The sequence below is a fragment of the Mirounga leonina genome, unplaced genomic scaffold (genome assembly GCF_011800145.1).
Source record: "Mirounga leonina isolate KUSES-001 unplaced genomic scaffold, KU_Mleo_1.0 Mir_94, whole genome shotgun sequence".
Classification (NCBI taxonomy): domain Eukaryota; kingdom Metazoa; phylum Chordata; class Mammalia; order Carnivora; family Phocidae; genus Mirounga; species Mirounga leonina.
Window position 1 is genome coordinate 25,204,404 of NW_023270855.1, and position 20,117 is coordinate 25,224,520.

Genomic DNA, 20,117 nt, shown 5'->3' on the forward strand with positions numbered 1-20,117 from the left:
TTGGAATTTAAAGAGCATTATGTTAGGTGATATTAACCAGTTCATTTTGTACCAGAGGCCAAATACTTGATAGATTAAAATCTTATTCCATTCTACTATGACAGAAGGTATTTCATGTTTTTCACCAACTTTTAATTCTGTGGAACTCACTAGTCAGAGGTCAAGTTACAACAGTGGAAGTTTTTAGTGAGAAAAGATTTTATTATAAGAAACAATGCCATCAGGTAAAAATGCAAAAAATTGTGCAATTATGGCAAAATGTTTAAAAATATCTACACATTTGCCCCCAAAGGACTACAGTACTTACTCCATACCTGAGCACTGAACATTGAATGCCATTTGAAACTGCTTCACATAGGGAAGGAATCTGATTCCTTGCACAGCACACCCACTTCTCCTCATGCACCAGTGAAATCAGCCTGATGCCTAAGCATCAACTTTGTAGGATAACAGAAAACGAGGGTGGAAAATAAAGAATACAGTTCTACTTTCCTATAACATAGCTATACCAAGTCCAGTTTTCAATGTGTAAAAAATATATAGGAAAGTGCTAAATACATTCTTCAAATGCAAAAACAAAGTTCAAGTGGGACTGGCATATGTTAGCCTATATTTTAATTCTGTAGTCCCCATTGTGCCTTTTACTTATATTCTCATCATACTATGCAAATGTACCTTAAATATCTAAACATATAAACCCACACAAATTACTAATCTTAGCTCTCTAGGATCTCTTCTGAAATCATTTTAAAAAGTGGCAAAATATCCCAGTTATATAACTTAAACAAATAGTTCTTCGTACAAAATTCAATATATATTCTACCCTCGTAGCAAATTCTAAACGTTGGCTTTGACACACTATACTTAGATCACACTCCCAATGTAAATGGTTATAGCAAAGGATCAACTGTTGTGCAGATGAAGAATTAGCCACAGTATATTATACTCCTATAGATCACACGGCACATGTAAATTGTTAACTCACTGTTCTATGTCATGTTTTCAAGTAACACATTTTTCTAAATAAATACAGAAGATTGTCAAAAAGCGGCAGAAAACCTTAGATATTCAACAAAGCTTTCAAAAATAAATTACATGCACATCTCTTGCAAAAGTTAGTTTTGTTTTCTCCTCCCCTCCGCAATGCAACACTGGAAAGACGCTTCAAAACACTCACAGCAAAAGCCCCACAACAACATGTAGATAAAGAAAAACTAGAGAGAAAAAAACAGGTGGTTGACAAAGGTTATAAAGAGATTATAGACATATTATCAAGGCCAATAAGAAACCACATATCCAACTTCCTAAGACTAGATTTTAAAATGTTAATTCTATAAATGCTGTCCACTTTAAATTCTGCTTCAGAAAACGTTCCTTACTTGTAGAGGTCAAGGACAAGCAGTTTGGAAAGTTTCTGAAAAACGAGGTATGTGATGCAAAGAGGCAATGTTTTAAATTTGTTTCACAGTATCACATTACAATTTGTGCAAGAGTTTTTAATACAAACCATGCCAGTCTGTTTTCTTTAAGAGAATCAAAATGTTCTACTTGAGGATAGACTCTGGGCTATCCCTATATCCTTTATCAATTATTCTAGGCATAGTAAAAAAACAAGTTACTGATCCAAATATCCACCTTAGATTATTACAAATGAGTTGGTTTGTCCTTTATAGTACTATTACCTTTTTATTACTATTATTGATTGTTAGAAATTCATCCACTCAATATGAAAAGTGATTTAGTACCTACAATGCTATGGTTCTACTCACTCACCCTTTCCTTCTCAATCACCTTCAGCTAGAACAAGGTTTTCAATGTAAAAATATACATTACTATTAAGTGCAAAAATGAGAAAACAAAAAAAAAGTGAGGTTTTAATGGTCATATGTAACTTAAAAGCCATTAAATTAGACCACTGCAGGAGTTTTAAGTTTTTAGAAAACAAAATTGTAAAAGCAGGTATAAAACTTCACATTATGCTCTGTGCAGAAGAGAAATAAGTTACCTTTCACTGTACCGATAATGAGGGGATGGGGGGGGGGGGGGAAGATGGGAAAGGAGGTAGGGCAACAAAATGGCCCGTGTTAGTGCAAACTGAGTGTCATGTTCTCATTATTCTAAAACTGAGTCCAGTTAGAGATCTTGCTATCACGTAAGCAGAGAATCTTGTGAAATCACAGGAGTTCAACAGGTAAAGTACTATGCCACGAAACCAGCATACCAACTTGAAAGGTAAGCACAGGCTCAGACAATTTAAACCTATCTAGAAAGACACATGAATTCACTTATACTAGCACCAGCCACCTGTGAATGTAAGCCCTTTTCGGGATTTGTAAATAATGAGACAGTGTGAGCACTTGAAAAAGTTATCAACAACAACAAAAAAAACCTGCTACCCTAAAACTTTAGCTTAACTTAAAGTTACATGGGAAATATGAAACAATCAGACTAAAAGCTCTTTCTCAGACATATTTGTTTTCCTTCAACCTACGCTAAAAACACATTTAAATCTCAGTACACTTGAAAACAGTACACAAATATATAGAGAGAATGAGGATCTAAGTTAGTGCTTCTCTGTGTTGGAGAGGTCACAGCTAAAGGCCTAGTGATATTGCCTCAAATTTTTACCCGTATTTAAAATAAAAAGTCACATCAGACTAGTTTGGATGTCTCTAACCATAATACCCTAACTGCTCTTATAAGAGTGCATAGTTGTTGATTCATCTGGTATCTCAGTGATGAATTACCACAAAATTCTAGAATGAAAATGATTACTTTTATACCAGAAAAAAAAAAAAGGCTGATAATTGCACTTTGTTACCTTTTGCTTAATGAAATGAAAACATCACAAGGATGAAAAGAAATCACTCCTTACACCGCAATCTTTAAGAGCACCCATTGCCATGTACAAACTCTCTCAGCTTCTTAAATACTGACAGCACTTCTTGGATCATGAAAGACTGAAGTTTCCCCAAGCACAAGATGCCAGTGAGCTCACTAAGGCCTGCTACTCATTAAAGTACTTTCTGAAGACACTGAGGATAGAGTTTAGCAACAGCACATTCAAAATGCCGGCCAAGGTCCCAGAGCCTGTCTGGGGTCTCGTATACTTTCATCCATTGGTCAGTGATGTCATCGTATTGGTAAAGGGAATTTTTCCTGCTGGTTCTGAAGACATGTTCTTCAACGGTCACTTGAGTAGCTCGAACAAATAAGTGCAGTTTATTCTGGAAAAGTACCAGTTTAAGGTACGGATTTATGGACTCATCACATGGAAAGTCCTTCTTCCGAGTCCATTGATTTAGCTCAATATCATAGGCTTCTACAGTAAACATACGTTGATGATTTCCACAGGTTCCAGCTATGTAGTAGATAGAGTCCTTGTATACAGCTGCTAAGCCCTGGATTCTAGGCACAGTCATGGGGGTTAAAAAACCCCAGTAGTCTTTTTGAGGCTCATAGAAGAGGAAAAATTCTCCTAAAAAAAAAAAAAAAGAAAGAAAGGAAAACAAGAATATGTACATTTATATGTTTCTTTTTGGTTATATGTTGAAAAGTGTAATTTTCCAAATATTTCACTTTCTAAAATATTTCTTGTATAATCTCCAGAGATACATTATATAGTATAAAATAGCCTAAAATTTCTTAATTCCATGGCAGAACATAACATAATAGTCAACCTGAATTAGAGGGTTCGTAATAGGGAGGTATAAGGAGTTACTTTGGCTTGAAGGCAGAATAATAGTTGAGCGCTTGGCTCCATTTATTCTATACACTTGTATATTTCAGAAAAATATATTTTAAGCCAGCTCTAAAAAAGCACTATCACTAATGGTTAGCGGTAGGATCAAAGTATGCATACAGCTTCATCATGAATAGGCCACTACACATTTATGTGCTAATTATTTAGTTAGAAAATAGCACATGGAATTGTTCAGATTTATGTCTATGGGCCACTAATATGTTTACTTTAGTGCTGCTATAATGCAAAGATAAATACTTAAGAGGAGAAAGCATGGCTTTAATATGATAGAAAACACACAGTTCATGGAGTTGACTTTGGGTCACTTTCAATTCTATTTTGATGATAAAAGGGTGTGCTGAGTCAGACTGCCTATATAAAAATGTCCAAAATAATTAAATTAGTGAAGATTTACAAGAATTTCGTTAGTTGTAACATTGGTATAAAATCCTTGATTTAAAAATCTGGATCTTTTAGGAACAGATTAAATGATACTCCAATAGCCACACATAGTACAGCATAAGCCTCTAACTATTTATGTCAACTTTATTTATATAAAGAGGCTTTGTTTAGATTAGAAATACCTACTTCTAAATTGAGCTTCAAAACTGTTTTGAACTAGATTTACTCTTATCTACAAATTTAACTGCCTACTTAATAATAGTGACACTATAATTTGAATTTTTCTTAGAAGAGCTTGTTAAACCACCAGGTTTTGGTTGTGCATTACCTTCCCTCATTGACTTTTAACAGGATTCTTAAAAAGACAATAGAAAATAAAAGTTTCTAACATGTACTACCTCTCTACAAATTTCTTATAAAAAGATGACTCACAAAAAAAGCTAATTTTTAAAATCTAAAGTCCTCTTAATAACTTAAACCAGATAGGCAATTAAGAAAACTTTTAGAGCCTCAGATTCCTCTTATATAAAATATAACCTTGGATTAAGCAATGTTCATTCTAGCCCTGAAATTCTATTAATTTGTTGTTACTTTGCTTTATTATTTACATTAATACATAACCTTTACCTTCCAATTGGAAGTCTTTTAATTGATTCTCTCTATCAACTGGTTAGCCAGCAAGACCAAAATGTATGTAGCAAAGCATCATCATATTGAATGATATAACCTATCCAACCATACTGGACAGATTATACATCCAGTCTTATATTCCATTATTCAGCAAGACCAACAAACCTAATCATGCCTGTGCTTCTATTTAACTAAAATAAAGTATCACTACCTAGTGATACTCCTTTTGGAGAATTAACTTGATATTGAAGTTTAAACAAATGCGTTCAGGCATTTCTAGTCAAATAAAAGATGAGAGCAAAGAACATATTCCTCTAAATGGTATAAGAGCTAAAAAAAAAAAAATCGTGTATTTACACAGGAATCGTCCCTTTTTTCTTGTTTTATTAAAGTAATAGTGTGAGGAAAACATATATAAGCAATTAAGAAACCCAAAAGAGGAATAAGGATGTTGGCATTATCATCACTGTTTTCAACATTCAGGCAACTAAAATGTTTAAGAAACCAAACACAGGGAAAACATTAGTTATCACTAATTAGAACCATGGATCAAGTATCTTATTTATACTTACTTGGTCCTTCTTTCTACTCCTACTACATGATCTTTGCCAGAATACTAGCCTTCAACAGTTTAAAAAACTTTTTAAAGCTAAGTATATTAGATAGTCCCTTTTATAATAGCAAATGTAAAGAAAAAGGTAACATCTCAAATCTTTTCAGTGAAAAAACTTGAAAACATATTATGGAAGGTATCATATGCTGCAGTGAAATTAAAATCTAAAGACTGTAATTTCAAACTCTTTATAATTAAGTTTCATAACCTTTGCAATCGTAAGGCTTATCACAAAATTCTTTGTCCTTTTTTCTCTTTTAAACTAATCCCGTAAGTTCCATAAAAAATAGCTGCTACAACATCTCTTGATTATGTATTACTGAAGAGTAAAACAGTCTTGTATCAAGCTTAGAGTCTTAAAAATGGCTCTGAATGTCCTCCCAAAACGCTGAACTAGGATTCACTAAATTACGTTTTCAAAAATACTTATCCTCCATGATGTCAAAACACAGTAAGAACATAAAAAACTTACAGGAGCATTTTAGTAACTTAAAGATGCCTGCCTTTTTTGATTCAGAAGTTTATTGCCTTTATACATCCTTTAAAGAACAGACTGTTGCAACAAACAGTTTATGATAAGAAAGCCAGAGGAGTCTCAATTAAGAACAAACATCTGTTTTAGTATAAGTAAGGAAACCACGTTTGTCCTGCTCCCCTCTCCTGGAGAATAAACCAGTCAGGCACCTACCCTGTAAAACATAGATCTTCTCTTTGTACTCCACAGCGTTATGAAACTCCATTGCAACAGGCATTGCGCAAACGCTGGTCCAGCAATTCTCTCTGCTGTCATAGCACTCCACGGATTTCAGTGAGTTTCTCCCGTCACCTTCATAAACACGACCTCCAATTGCATACATCTTACCACAGCAATACACCAGTTTGCAGCCTATTCTGGCTCGCAGCAAGGGGGGTTTGGAAAGCCACCTATTGGTGGAATGGTCATACATCCAGAAATCATTTTCTGCCTTATGGTCGATGGAGACCTCGCTGCTGCTGGGCCGGTACCCTCCTGCAATGTAAATGTCATTATCTGGCGATACAAGGATCCCAACTTCTCTTAGATCATTTGGTGGTTTGCATAGCTTAAACACTTTTCCTGTGACGATATCTAGACAAGGCACTGTTTGCTTCTTTCCTGAGTGTTTGTGGGCAGCATCAAAACATATGATCATTTCAGATGCAGTCATTCCAAGTCTCTGTGTGCAGCCATTGGTATTGGATGGGCCCTTTTCTACACAGCTTTTGGCGACAGCCTGTGCAAACTGAGGTGGAATTTTCTCTATAAAGGCATCTTCCATCAGAGGAAAACGTATGCATTTGGCAAAAATTTCTGGAAGATGCGCTTCTCTTTCATTCTGTTCATGTTCAAACCACCTTACGATGCTTTCATAAACATGCTCTTCTCGGGCTACATTTAAATCATCACTGTCTAGGATACTTATCAGTTGATCTTTTGTCAACTGGAGAAACTCTTGTTCTTTGGTGACACACAGGAACTTTTTACGAATGTATTCTTTTGATCGATCTCCGAGTTCCTGATGACCGTAATGATCAGCAAAGATGAAGACCCCAATAGAATTCTGTGGGTCTAAATGACTGATCATGTACTTAGCACATTGGTCTTGGATGGAAGGAATCTGGAAGATGCTAGCTGCAGTGAACAAGGCTTGAACATTGGCCTCTGTCAGAACCACTCTGGAGGTGTAGGCATAGTTCAACACTAAATCCATTGATTCAGCTTCAACACCAACTATTCGAACTTCTTTTTGAGTACTTTCTGTAAGGCCGCTAGTGAACATGGATCTAGGAAGGAAAGAGTGGTTAATAGTGTATGTGCACTCCAAATAAAAATTATTGTGACAAGTTTTTTAAAGTATACAGTTACCACAAAGATAACCTTGGAGACTGAAAAATCCTTCCTAATGTGTTTCCTGATATTCTGAATGGGGGTAAAAGCTGATCATCTAGCATAAGAATTCAATCTAGCTAATCTCAAAAATTCTATTCTCAGGGCCAGTCCGCTTTTTTTCTTTTTCATTTTTTTTAAATTTAAATTCAATTAGCCAACATATAGTATATCATTAGTTTCAGACATAGAGTTCAATAATTCAACAGTTGCATATAACCCCCAGTGCTCATCATATCACATCCGCTTTATGCCAACACTGAAAAAAAGAGAGTATACCTAATTAAAGCACACTGAAAGATGGCATGGAATATTCCAGGACACCTTATTTTCCTTAGAGCCCCTATCCAGGCTTCTGGTCAAGTTGCCTTATGGACTTGAGATCTTAACTCACCAGAATAATCAGAAAATTTAATACCTATAGGTGTCAGTGTGACACATTAGCATATATAGACTGTCTGATTAAACTTTTCATGTCCCAGTGGAAATGTACAAGGCAACTTGTCCCTGAAATATATCTTTAAAAATTTGATCTCAGAAAGACAAGATGTTCTTCAGAAGTTCATATTCTCTACCTACTTCCTTTTAAAACTATGATCTTTTGAATGCTTCCTTAATCATTATAAGGAATATAAAGAACATCACTTCAGGGGTGCCTGGGTGGCTCAGTTGTTAAGTGTCTGCCCTCGGCTTGGGTCATGATCCTGGGGTCCTGAGATTGAGCCCCGTGTCAAGGGTTCCCTGCTCTGCAGGAAGCCTGCTTCTCCCTCCCACTCCCCCTGCTTGTGTTCCCTCTCTCACTCTCTCTCTCTCTCAAATAAAATCTTTAAAAAAAAAAAAGAGCCACTCACTTTCTCTTGGACATTTTGAAAACCTTTACGTAAAGAAATATACTCAATTTTCTCAAAGCTACCATATTTTACCTATGTATATCTGAATATAAATAAAGATTATAGTAGGGTTAATAGAATGCATACTTCTAAAGAGAGTTTAAGAATTAATTGATGCTTTGGAGATAATGGTTTTGAAAATCCCAAGCTTTTGCCTTTGAAAGCAAATTTATTTATTTATACACTTACTTAATTCTAATTTAAAATATCTGTGCATTTATGGGACTTTCTTGGGCAAAACATTAAGTAGCCAAAAGCCTGGCTCTGTATTTTACTATTAGTCCTTTATATATATCATTTGCCTTCCCCCCCCCTTAAGGTTTCTTTCTAGGCTGTTCTTAAAATTAAATATAAAAATCAAATCAAAGTTCTTTTAAAAAGCCTTTTGGGAAAAGGGTTGTGTGCCCTAGGGTGCTTACTAAATGTCTGTTGAAGAAACTGACCTGACATTGGTGATAAAGTTCTTTATACAGATCCAGACCCCTCTCATTTTGAAGTGCTAGGTTATAAAAAAAATATATCCTTAAACAGTTAATTTTAAAATACAATGAGAAACATGGGGATATACATGGGTACAAGGATCCAGCCTGCTACCTGGATGAACCATCTCTGAGTCCTACTTTGACTTCTACAACATAAATTTTAAGCTTAATATCACACAGGCTTTTTTTCATGATTGAAAACTAGATCTCCCAATGTATGAGCTGGTTTTGCATTTCAGGTGCTGAAAAACACAGCTATACATACATCTACCAATTAAAAAGAAAAATAAAGCCCTTCATTAGGCAAAGATTAACTCCCAAAGGAGAACATTACCACATACCCCTTTATCATGGGAACTCTACTGACTTGAATAGGCTGGCCTCACACACAGGAGCAGTGTGACACTTTATGAGCTCTCCTCTGTTCTAACAGGATCCTTCTGTAAATGCCACATAAAGAGGGATCATTTCCTCGCACAAAATCCCAGCAGTAGAAAGTTTCCAATAATCATGCAAATTTTAATTCTGACAAGTCACTGGGATCATGAAACAGCCATGCCAGATTTCAAGCTATTTTTATTTTTTTCCACCAGTGATGCAAGACTTAGAAACTATTAAGTACGTCTTCCTAGATCTCACATAAGGAGCAGCATCAGTGCCAAGAAACTTCTGTACAAAAACGTCTAGCAAGAGATAAGAACCTAATCCTTGAGTTTTTTAGCCAAATACCTTCATCTGAATTCATGTATCTTATGCTTAGGAAGTTTTCTAACCATTTCCTTAATTTCTTGTAATTAAGAAAATCTACTGTAGCATACTTCTTTTAAAGTGATTTGTCTAAGTCTTCAAACTAATTTTAATTACAAGCCAGAGTATAAAATTTCAGTAAAATACAGGCATTTTTACTTTCAAGTTTCAATTTTTTTTAAACTATTCAAATCTAATATACAATAGAAACTTCTCAAAGGCAACTTTAAAGGGACCTACTCTTGTTCATTAAAAGTCCTAACAGTGACTAAGAAGCCTGACTTGGAATCAAATCCAGCCTCTGCCACTTAGTAGTTAGATGATTTAGGTAGGTCATTTAACTTGCCCAAACCTCAGTTTTTCACATGTAAAATGGGAATAACTGTGCAGAGACAGAATGGTAAAGATATATAAAGCAATATATGTAAAGTAAGCTTAGCCCAGAACTTGGTAAGTAGTAATTATGACATATATTTAAATGCACAGATGAACTAACCATATCTAACGAATAGTCTGGATAAGCGAATCCCACCAGTAGTTTCCATTACCAGGCCAAACTTCATACCTTCTGTGTATATGAGTTTCTTCTTTTTTTCCTTCCAGCTCACTCCCTTGTGATGGTTAATACTTAACAGTCCAATGACCTATCCCTAGGCAAGTCTAAATGGTTACATCATAAGCATCAGACTGAAGTGACTATATTTAACCCAGTATTCTGAGAAAGAGGAACCAGAAACTACTGTCTGGAACATTATACTGCTATATGCCCTATAAAGGTAAGCACCTTCAAAAGAAAAAACAAAAACAAAAAAACGCCTTTAGAGTGTAGTTGAGATGATCTCACTGTCATCAGGCACCATTTTTGAACACCGAAAGGCTTAAAAAAGTGAGCACTTGAAACAAAGGAAGTTAAATTCAAGCAGGAAATTGTCTTTATCAGTGATCTCTCCTCAAAGTATGAAATTCTTTGTTAAACCCCAGTTTTGAAATTTTACCGTTCCAACGTTTTGATACACAAAGAAGAATTTAATGAAAATGAAAGCTTAAAAACACTTCTGGAAATCATGGAAATAATCATTAATCTGAAGCCCAAGATACATTCATTCATTTTTATTTCATTGCTTTAACCCCCATGGCATTAAAACAATCTACTGAATGGTAATTTGTTTTCAAAAGAATGCACTACTATGTTTTAAATTCTAAGAGTTACAGTCACCAGAGAACTACGCCTCATGGATAAATTTTTGGAACAAATTCGATATCAGCACCGTCCACTAAAACTTTCAGTGATGGAAATGCTCTATAACTGGGCTGTACAACGGGCAGCTACTACCTCCATGTGGCTACTGGGCACTTTAAATGTGGTTAGTTTGCCTGAGGAACTGAATTTTTTTTTTTAAGATTTTATTTATTTATTTATTTGAGAGAGAGAGAATGAGAGAGAGAGAGCACGAGAGGGAAGAGGGTCAGAGGGAGAAGCAGACCCCCCCGCTGAGCAGGGAGCCCAATGTGGAACTCGATCCCGGGACTCCAGGATCATGACCGGAGCCGAAGGCAGTCGCTTAACCCACTGAGCCACCCAGGCGCCCAGGAACTGAATTTTTTATTTTATTTAATTTAAAACAATGACTGAGCAGCACGAGTCTAGACTTTGTAGTTATATACCTGAAACAAACAAAAATATACTACTTAAAAATCAACGACCTGAATCCTATAAGAATCTGTCAAGTCAAAAACCAGGGCTCAATAAATAGGGCCTGTTATTCATTCTCAGGAAACAAACTCATTGGTTTCATTTAATGGTCTCATTTCCGTTTTATAATCAAGTGGGCAACCCTGAGGGGTAAAGAAAGGGAACTCGATGAAGATACCAACAGAGTTTCTACCATCGTCATACCTGAAGTAAGGGCTGATTGCAGCAAGAACGTTTCTATGACAGGAAAATGTTTTCCCGTGATCCACTTCCACTACAATGTCTGTCAACTGTCCTTCATCGTACATTGTTTTGAGTTGCTTAAGAATACTGCACGCATGCAAGGGGTCCATGGCATCGTTGGCTGTGTCTGAAGATGGAATCCCATTCGGTGTTGGGGAAGACTTACTTAAATCTAGGAGAAAAATCGTACAACCACGAGAAGTTCGGAGCCAGTTACGGCGTTCACGCTTCCCCCTACCCGCCGTACTCCCCGCCTACAAAAATACATACATGTATATATACACCACCAAATGGGGCCGCGGGGTGAGAGCTGGGAGAGAGAGAGAGCTGCGATGCAAGTTCAAAGCCCAGCTTGCTCCTCCGGAGCCCGGCGAGCCCGATGCCCCGTGCTCGCGGAGGGACGCTGCGGGCAGAACAGGCGCGGTGTCTGCGGCGACTCCGCCGAGAGCCAGAACGTCCCAGCCAAGAGCGGAGGGCAGAAGCCTCACGAGGGAAGTTCGATGGATGGCGGCCGCCAGTGCCCCCCTCAACCGCCTGCTGAACTGGTCAGAGTGGCGGCGGGTACCCGGCCTCCCCATCGCTGCCCGGCCGGACCGCCCACCGCCCTCCACGCCATCCATCCTCCCTCCCCTCATCCCTCTCCACCTCCCCATCCTTCTCTCCGGCTCTTCATCGCCACCTCCTCAGCTCGCAACCTGAGCCTGGACCCCGGCCCACCTCCCCCGCAACACACCTCCCTAGCCACCACTAGACCCACCTGCCGACGCGGCCATTTCTCCACGGGGCCCCGGCTCCAGCTATTTAAAGAGGAAATGTCATTTCGCTTCTCTCGCTCCCGGGTTCCGGCTCTTCTAAGCTTCACCTGGCCAATGGGGTGGCCTATGCATCCGGCTCCGCCCCTAGCCTCCGAGTTCCGTGTTCCTATTGGCCATGGTGTGCGCAAGGCCTTTCGGGAAGTGTAGTTTTGTTGCCCCCGCTCCCGCGTGGTCCGAGTAGGGCGGAGGCCTACGCAGGTGATTCTTATTGGCTGGTCGTGGCGGAGGTGGAGAGCTGGGAACTCGCCAGCCTGTGTCTGTGGGGCGCGCAGTGCCTGCCGGGAGAGGTAGTCTTCTGGCTGAGGAGAGCTGTCATTCTGAGGGGCTAGGGTAGGGAAAGCTCTTGAAGTGCAAATTTCCCCATTTTCGGCCTCTCTCCAGGGCCCCGGCTCTTTATTTATTTATTTTTTTTTTACCTTGTTCTTCATTCTCTAAACCTCTCGCCGGTGACTAGTTTCTGGTATGAAAACGGACTCTGCGTGAGGGCTGTGAAACCAGAAAAATTTGGAAATGGACAAGAGGGCTGTTGTCCAAAAATGCGAAGGAAATCTGACACTCCACCCTGAAGTAAAATATCAGGAGGCCCAAAAGCAAGCCATCTCTGATGAGTCACCTGTGACACCCAATTGAAATAGCATCGCCTTGGCCGAGAGCTCTGGTTTCTCCAGATTAATTGGGTCTGGTTACAACGGCTGCTCAGGATCTTTAACTCCCACTCATGCCTTGCTTTTCTCCAACACCCAGAGAACACCTGTTCCACTTTTAAGAGCGCGTGAACAGTATGGAAGGATTCAAGATGCTTTCCTTTTTTGCTCCTGGGAACTGGATACTAAATAGTCTGAGATTTCCTTTGAAGAAATATTGGAGGGTGCCCTGAGCCTGAACCAGGCACCCTTACTGAAGCCCTGGTTCTTTCCTTACTAAATATGTGAACTTAGATAAGACCTTGTAATTCTTGAGCACTTAGGTCCTTCACCTGTACCATGTGGATAATGATTACTATTCCATCTGCCTCACAGGCTGCAAGCTTTTTGAAAGAAAGCAGAAATTTTACTGTTGGCATGTTTTGATTTACTTGTGTTGTATTTCCAGCATGTAACAGGGTGCCTGGCACATTATAGATACTTAATATTTTATAATAAATGTAAGGCACAGATGAGCTAACATTGGAAATGCTGTTTGTAGACCACTGAAATGTAAGTATCAGTGAATTGGAAGGAATTTTTAGTAAAGATATAGTTAGTCTGTGTGCATAGCTTTTCTAACTCTGAAAAGATCAAACAGTTGAGCTTCTTGATAAAGGATTTGGAATTTAAGTTGTGATTGAAAAAGACAGAGAATGATGAAAAACAATCCAGCTCTCCTAGCTCCGCTGAAAACTTTAGCACTCAGAATACTGTAATTCCGGTCAAGTTAACAAGAATTGGTGTTTCCTTGGGGCTGGGATATACGAACACCGATATACACTGTGTCTACACCCGGACTGTACCCTGTAAACCCTGTCTGCACAGCTCTGCATGGATAAAATTGATTTAACTTCTGTTACTCAGAACTTTAAATTTCCATTTTTTTATGATCTCAATGCTATTGCTTTCTAAGTTATGAAAATGGTGGAGGTTTCTTCACTCACCATGTTGAAGATATTAAGACAAAAAGGGCATCAATCCTTAGAGATTTAGCAAATAAAAATACAGGACATGCAATATTTAGGACATAACTGAAGTAAAATATTTGTTATCCAAAATTCAAATTCACTTGGGTGTTCTGTATTTTATCTGGCAACCTTTTCAAACCTGTTAAAATATAGATTTTGTTTGCGATTTGTTTTTGTCCTCATCATGTATCTAAGCCTTAAGAAATTTGGCCAGTTTTCTTTTTCATTTAATTCTCATCTAATGAACAAACAGACTTGACAATATTGCTTAATTGATTAAAAGGAAGTTTTCTGATTCTTTGACCCACAAAAATTTCTGAATTCGGGGGTGGCAGAATACAAAGAACAAAGGCCAATCTAAATATAAATAGGGGAAAAAGTGAACATTTATAATTACAAGGTTGCCATTTATATGACACTGTAAATAGACTCCATTCTACTGGGCAGATGGCATTACATAGTAAAGATTTCCTCATCATTAGAAATGCATTAAAAAAAAGGATAAGGCGGAGGATGTAAAAATTGAGCCAAGAGTCCCACACTATTCATTCTCAATGATCTTTAAGGATACAAAGGAGATTTTGTTTCAGGGTTGATACTAAATAACCAAAGGCCACAGCTTTGTTTTCAAATAGCTCTAATTTGTAATTTTATAAGAACCTACTGCCAATCTAGAAAGGCAGCAGCAAAAGTACACCAGTTTTCTTAATGCATTAAGTACTATATTGTCCTATGGAGCAATTTCTCATATATTTACAATTTAAAGTAAAATTTAGTAAGGATGAAAATTGAAAAAGCAAACCAGATATTTGAATGACCTGTATTTAGTTCAAATTAGATACTTAGAGCTCTATTATTTTAATATTTATTACCTAGGAACTAAAAGGAAAGATGTTTGTTATACTCATAGTTGAGAGTAGGAAAGTCTTTACATTAAAATTCTAGCGGAAATGAAGGATTGTGAAAACAGCAAATTTGGAAAATGAGAAAATCGCATAGTCACCTTGCTTCATTTTGGGTTTTTTTTATGCTTCTACTTTAAGAGAATGACTTTTAGCAATTATCAGCTATGCCTAGGCTACTGTTGATATTAATACCACACAACACAAAAACGATAGCAACCCTGATGAAGAAGGTATAAAGGAAAGAGGACATCACTCTGCAAATCGATTCTGCCGTTTTCCAATTTCCCTGTTGAGTACCGGCTGAGGTTGTGAAATTGACCAGAGCAATATAAAATGAAAGTAAAGAGAAAATACCTGTGACTGTTACCTTTTAACAAATGACATCCTTCTATATATATCTTTCTCAGGCTATAGCTACAGCGAAATGTGATGTTTTTCCCTGCTAAAGACTTTCATGTTGGCTGACTTAATGCTTTAAATGAAGCAACAGAAGTTATTATTTGATTATAAATTTCATATAATATCACATACTGAAAAAGTGGGTTTTTTGTAATGTCTAGAACCTTATATATTTCATAAGATTTTGTTTCTTTTAAATACCAAACTCTAAATAGATAGTAACATCAGGTTTCTTGATTGTACATTACTGGCCTCTGCTTTATTTTAATTTTTGAAAATTTATTTTTAAGTAATCTCTACACCCAATGTGGGGCTCAGACTTATGACTCCAAGATCAAAAAGATCAAAAGTCACATGCTCTTCCACCTGAGACAGCCAGGTGCCCCTGTATGTTAATTTTAATTCCCTTGAGGTGATGTGAGGCTTCAACATGGTAGGAACTAGAAGACTGCCTTTTATGAGTCACTGAATTTGATACTACTGAGGGTTAATAAAACACATTAATTTGCTTCTTAAGTGTTTGAAATTTAGCATATATATGAAAAACAAGAGACTGTCAAACTAGTGGCAGGGATATTCAATTCTTCAAAAATATTTATTATCACCTCCTAGTCTGCATTCTGGGCAGGCAGTGTATAAACTAATGTTCCTGAAATCAAAAACAATAGTTACCAATTATATAGAGAGATAGAGATAGGATAAAGACTGAATGTTTATGTTCCTTCAAAATTCATGTTGAACCCTGATCCCCAGTGGGATGGTATTTGATGGGAGAGCCCTTGGGAGGTGATTAGGTTATGAGGGTGGAGCCTTTATGAATGGGATTAGTGCCCTTATAAAAGACACCCAGAGAGTTTCCACCATATGAGGACATAGAGAGAAGACAGCCATTCGTGAAACAGGATAGGAACCTCACTAGAAACAAAATCGGCCAGAGCCTTGATCTTAGATTTCCCAGACTCCAGAACTGTGAGAAATTTCTATTGCTTGTAAACCAACTAATCTATGGATTCTATATAGCAGCCTGACTAGACTAAGGTGTGTGTGTATGATATAAGGTATATAGGAATCATATGTGTGTGATTCCTAACCTCAAAGACCTTATGATTTATCCACTGAGATAAAACATGAAAATTCACATTTTCACGTGAAAATCAATATTCACATGAAAAATCAACTAAAAAGTGAGGACAGAGGGTATCCCGTAGTTAGAATAAAGTAAGTATTTCACAAAATTAAAATCAAGGATTTCAGAAGAGATACGAGAATTTGTCCAGCTGGTGTGGGATTTCAGCTGGGCATCAATGGAGGATATAACACAGAAATATTCACAAAAGGAATAGTGTATGTTCTTACCCATTTGCTGTATCTTGGCTTGACCTACAAGATAAAACATTAATTCGTTCCTACTTTAAGACTGATAGGACTTAATTCAGGGCTTGAACAAAGAAAAGGTAACACTTGGCTATGGCTATGTGTTACCTAGTTATTTCACTTAATATCATGTTTTAATTAAATTTTATAAGAACAGTGTTAGAAATGAAGAGACTTAATCCTAAAGAATTTAAATAACGTGTCCACAGTCATATAGAGATCTTTGGCTCCAAAGGCAACTCTCTGTTGATTACAGTATATAAAGGTCCCTAGGTATAAGAGCATTGAAAATAAGATGTTGTAGAATTTTTTTCTCCATTAAACAATCTAGTTCTGTATCAAACTATGGTCAATTAGTATTAGTTTGAGATACTTTTATGCCCCAAGAAATGGGAAAACAAAATCTAAGTCAGAGGGGAAATAGTTACACTGTTAAAGTAATTTGACTTTGTCAGACTAAACTGATAGATTTGGAGGTATAGTAATGTAGTATTTTTATCTTTCCACTACATAATTAAATAAAGTGTTTAAATATGCATATATATGATTAATCATTAACATTTATTAAGCTGACTATGCTTCCCTATTTTACTGCAAGACTGAATTATTGTACAAGACTAGAGACTGAATGGAATTACCCTATTGGACCCTTAAGTTATTTGACAATATTTAAGCTTACAATCACTGTGAGAGCCAAGGCCACTGTCAAATGTGAGACATCAACACCCTTCCCTGTTTGAAGATTAGTTTATAATCCAAATGGAATGAAATGCATTAAACAATGATTGTTGATTCTTTCTAACCTCAATCATGATCTGAATTTTTTTTTTAAGCTCATGAAATCACTAAAAAACCAAATGGGAAAGAATATCAGTGGGCAGCAGTCTTCAGCGTATAGACACAGGAAATGAAATTCTTGTGGAATAGGCATCAGAATAGGAAAGGAGTACATTAAACACAGCAGAGAAAACACAGAGGATAAGGAGTTAATTGTACTTTAATCCCTCAAATAATCAAATATTTATAAAGCAAATTTGTTGGTGTACCACAATAATTGCAGGGTATTTAATTTTTATTTCTGGTTGTTTTACCATAGGGCTTCTGAATCTCAGCACTACTGACAATTGCTGCCAGATTACTCTTTGTGCTGGGGGGCGGGGGGCGGAGTGGCTGTCCTGTACATTATTAGGTACTTAGCAGCATCCCTGGTCTCTACCCACCAGATGCCAGTAGCACCTCCCACAAAGATGTGACAACCAAAAATGTCCCCAAAGATTCTCAAATATCCCCTATGGGGAAAATTGTCCCAAGTTGAGAACCACTAAATCATTAAATAAAATGGTTAAATATATATATATATATTTAATGATTGCAAATAATAACTGCAATTAATTTTTTTTAATTTTTCATGGCATATTAACCTATTTGCAGCTTATTCATAGTTAAACCTGAGCAGGAACGTGTGATACAGCTATTTTCCCACTTCAATACTGTGGCATAGACTCATCATCAGTGATCTCTAGCCTTGCTAACAGTAAGAGAAGAGGAATCAAACCACCCTCATAGGTGTTGTGAATGCAAATGTCTGTGACATTAAAACCCTCATGTATATGTAAGGACAGACTAAAGTATGGGATTGATAACGAACAACCCCATACTTCTAGTAGCTTAAATCACCAAAATTTCATTTTTCACTCTTGCTAATGCTCAACATAGGCAAGCGGGGATTCTGTTCACTGCACTCACTCAGAGACCCAGACTGATGGAGCAGCCACCATGCAAATGTTCTTGGTCACTACACCAGAAAGAAAATGAAGGTGCCAAGAGCAGGCTGCCCCAAGATGGGCCACTCTTGTATGGACGTTATTTTGAGTTAAAAGAAATCAAAACCCAGCAGATTCAGGAAAAGCTCTTTACCTCCCATTCAATTGCCTGCTATTGACAAAGAACTTTTAACAAAGATTCCTCTTTACCGAAGAAATTTAGCTACATAACAGGGAAAACTTTGTTTTCTGAACATCTCCTCCCACCTTCCTGCTAATGGTCTTTGTCTCTTTTGTATTCTCAAACATCTACCCCTCTCTTAGCTCATATAAGTATCCTGTTGCCTCACTGTCTTTGGAATTTCATATTTGTGTGGATTCTCCATACTTTTGCTATTAAATTTGATGTTCTCCTGTTTATCTATTTCACATCAATTTGATTCTTACTCCAGCTGAAAGGACATTGAAGGGCAGAGGAAATTCTCCCTCTTTAACAAGAGCCTATGGTAAACCGTGCCCTGGGTTTTAAAGTTTTCATCTGAAAAGACATGCATCATTTCCCTTCCCATTTCATTTGCCAAGAAAGTCATGTGGCCACACTTAACTGCTCCTACAAATAGGATAGGAAGTCTAATTCTACCGTTCCCAGAAGGAGGAAAGCCAGAAACCAGCATCAATGAGGAACATACCATGCAAGGACTGTGCTAGATACTTTTAGTGACACAAGAATAGATAATGCCTAGTACCCACTCTCAGGAACCTGGCAGTTAAGAAGGGAATCTGTAGCGTACACACATAGGACTTTAAAGCAAGCCAGCAGTGGCTAAGATCACTTTCCCCCATCACATGGAACCAAAGCCATCTATCACAGGGGTTCTCCACCAGGGTGAATTTGCCCCCAGAGGATATTTTTGGTTGGCACATTTTGGAGTGTTGCATGGGAGCCAGGGAGTTTGCTAAATATCCTACAATTCACAGCACAACTCCCCCCAAAAAGAATTATCTGGTCCCAAATATCTATAGTGCTGATGTTGAAAAACTCTGGGTTACGGTAATTTCCAAACTTTCTCACACACACTCCTAAATCCACTGAAATGAAAATCATGCCTTTCAAATGTCTGTAGTTGAGATTATATACACCAGTGCCCAGAAGCCCAAGTGTCCTCTACCATCATACATTTCATGTTCAAGCATGGTACTTTTATTCAGAAGTGCCCATCTTGTACATCTGTTTTGAGATCCACATGAGAGAGTTGACTGTATTTTCAATTCTTTTTTCAAAAAGGCTTTGAAATTCAAATTTAAAGCATTGCTTTTCAAAACAGCACCATAAATATATCTGCCAACTTAATGAAGCAAGGTTTAGTCCCAATGGAAAAAAAAAAAAGTGGCATGAGATAATTAGATGCTGACCATGGATAATAAGCTTTATATCAGGGCTATGGCAAGACCTTGACAGGGTCACCTTTTTCTAAGAACAGTCCACCATGATAGGAGTAGTCAGGAAATGATGGACCACCAGTGACCAAGGAAAGGGGGTGTCTTGAAGCTCTGGGATACTAAAGGAGTTTGTCAGACAACTTTTTACAGACACAAATGAATGCAGAAGCAAGAGAGGCATGTGAAATGAATTCTTTATACTTGAAGATTGAAAGCTGTAAGTAAACTACACTGAGGGAATTTTGACCTTCCAACCTCAACTTGTGTTTGAATTTGGGTTTAAAGTTAGTTCCCAGACAGCAAGTTTTGTTTCCTGGTCTGAGCCGGAGGCTTGCAAAATGACTGACTCCAGAAGGATGATGTGATGCCTGGCAAAAGGATATTTGTGAGTTGTTAATCTGTGAATCAAAAGGCAAACC

The 20,117-nt window shown here is 37.5% G+C and overlaps 1 protein-coding gene across 1 annotated transcript; it reads right to left on the reverse strand.

Moving 5' to 3' along the window:
* Positions 1 to 202: 202 nt before the first annotated feature.
* Positions 203 to 12,289, reverse strand: KBTBD8 (kelch repeat and BTB domain containing 8). The gene is made up of 4 exons (XM_034997189.1): positions 12,106 to 12,289; positions 11,310 to 11,520; positions 6,076 to 7,190; positions 203 to 3,478 (listed from the first exon to the last, which is right to left on the reverse strand). Exons 1-4 carry the CDS (start codon positions 12,119 to 12,121, stop codon positions 3,015 to 3,017), a joined length of 1,806 nt encoding a protein of 601 aa, XP_034853080.1. The 5' UTR covers positions 12,122 to 12,289; the 3' UTR covers positions 203 to 3,014.
* Positions 12,290 to 20,117: the final 7,828 nt, after the last annotated feature.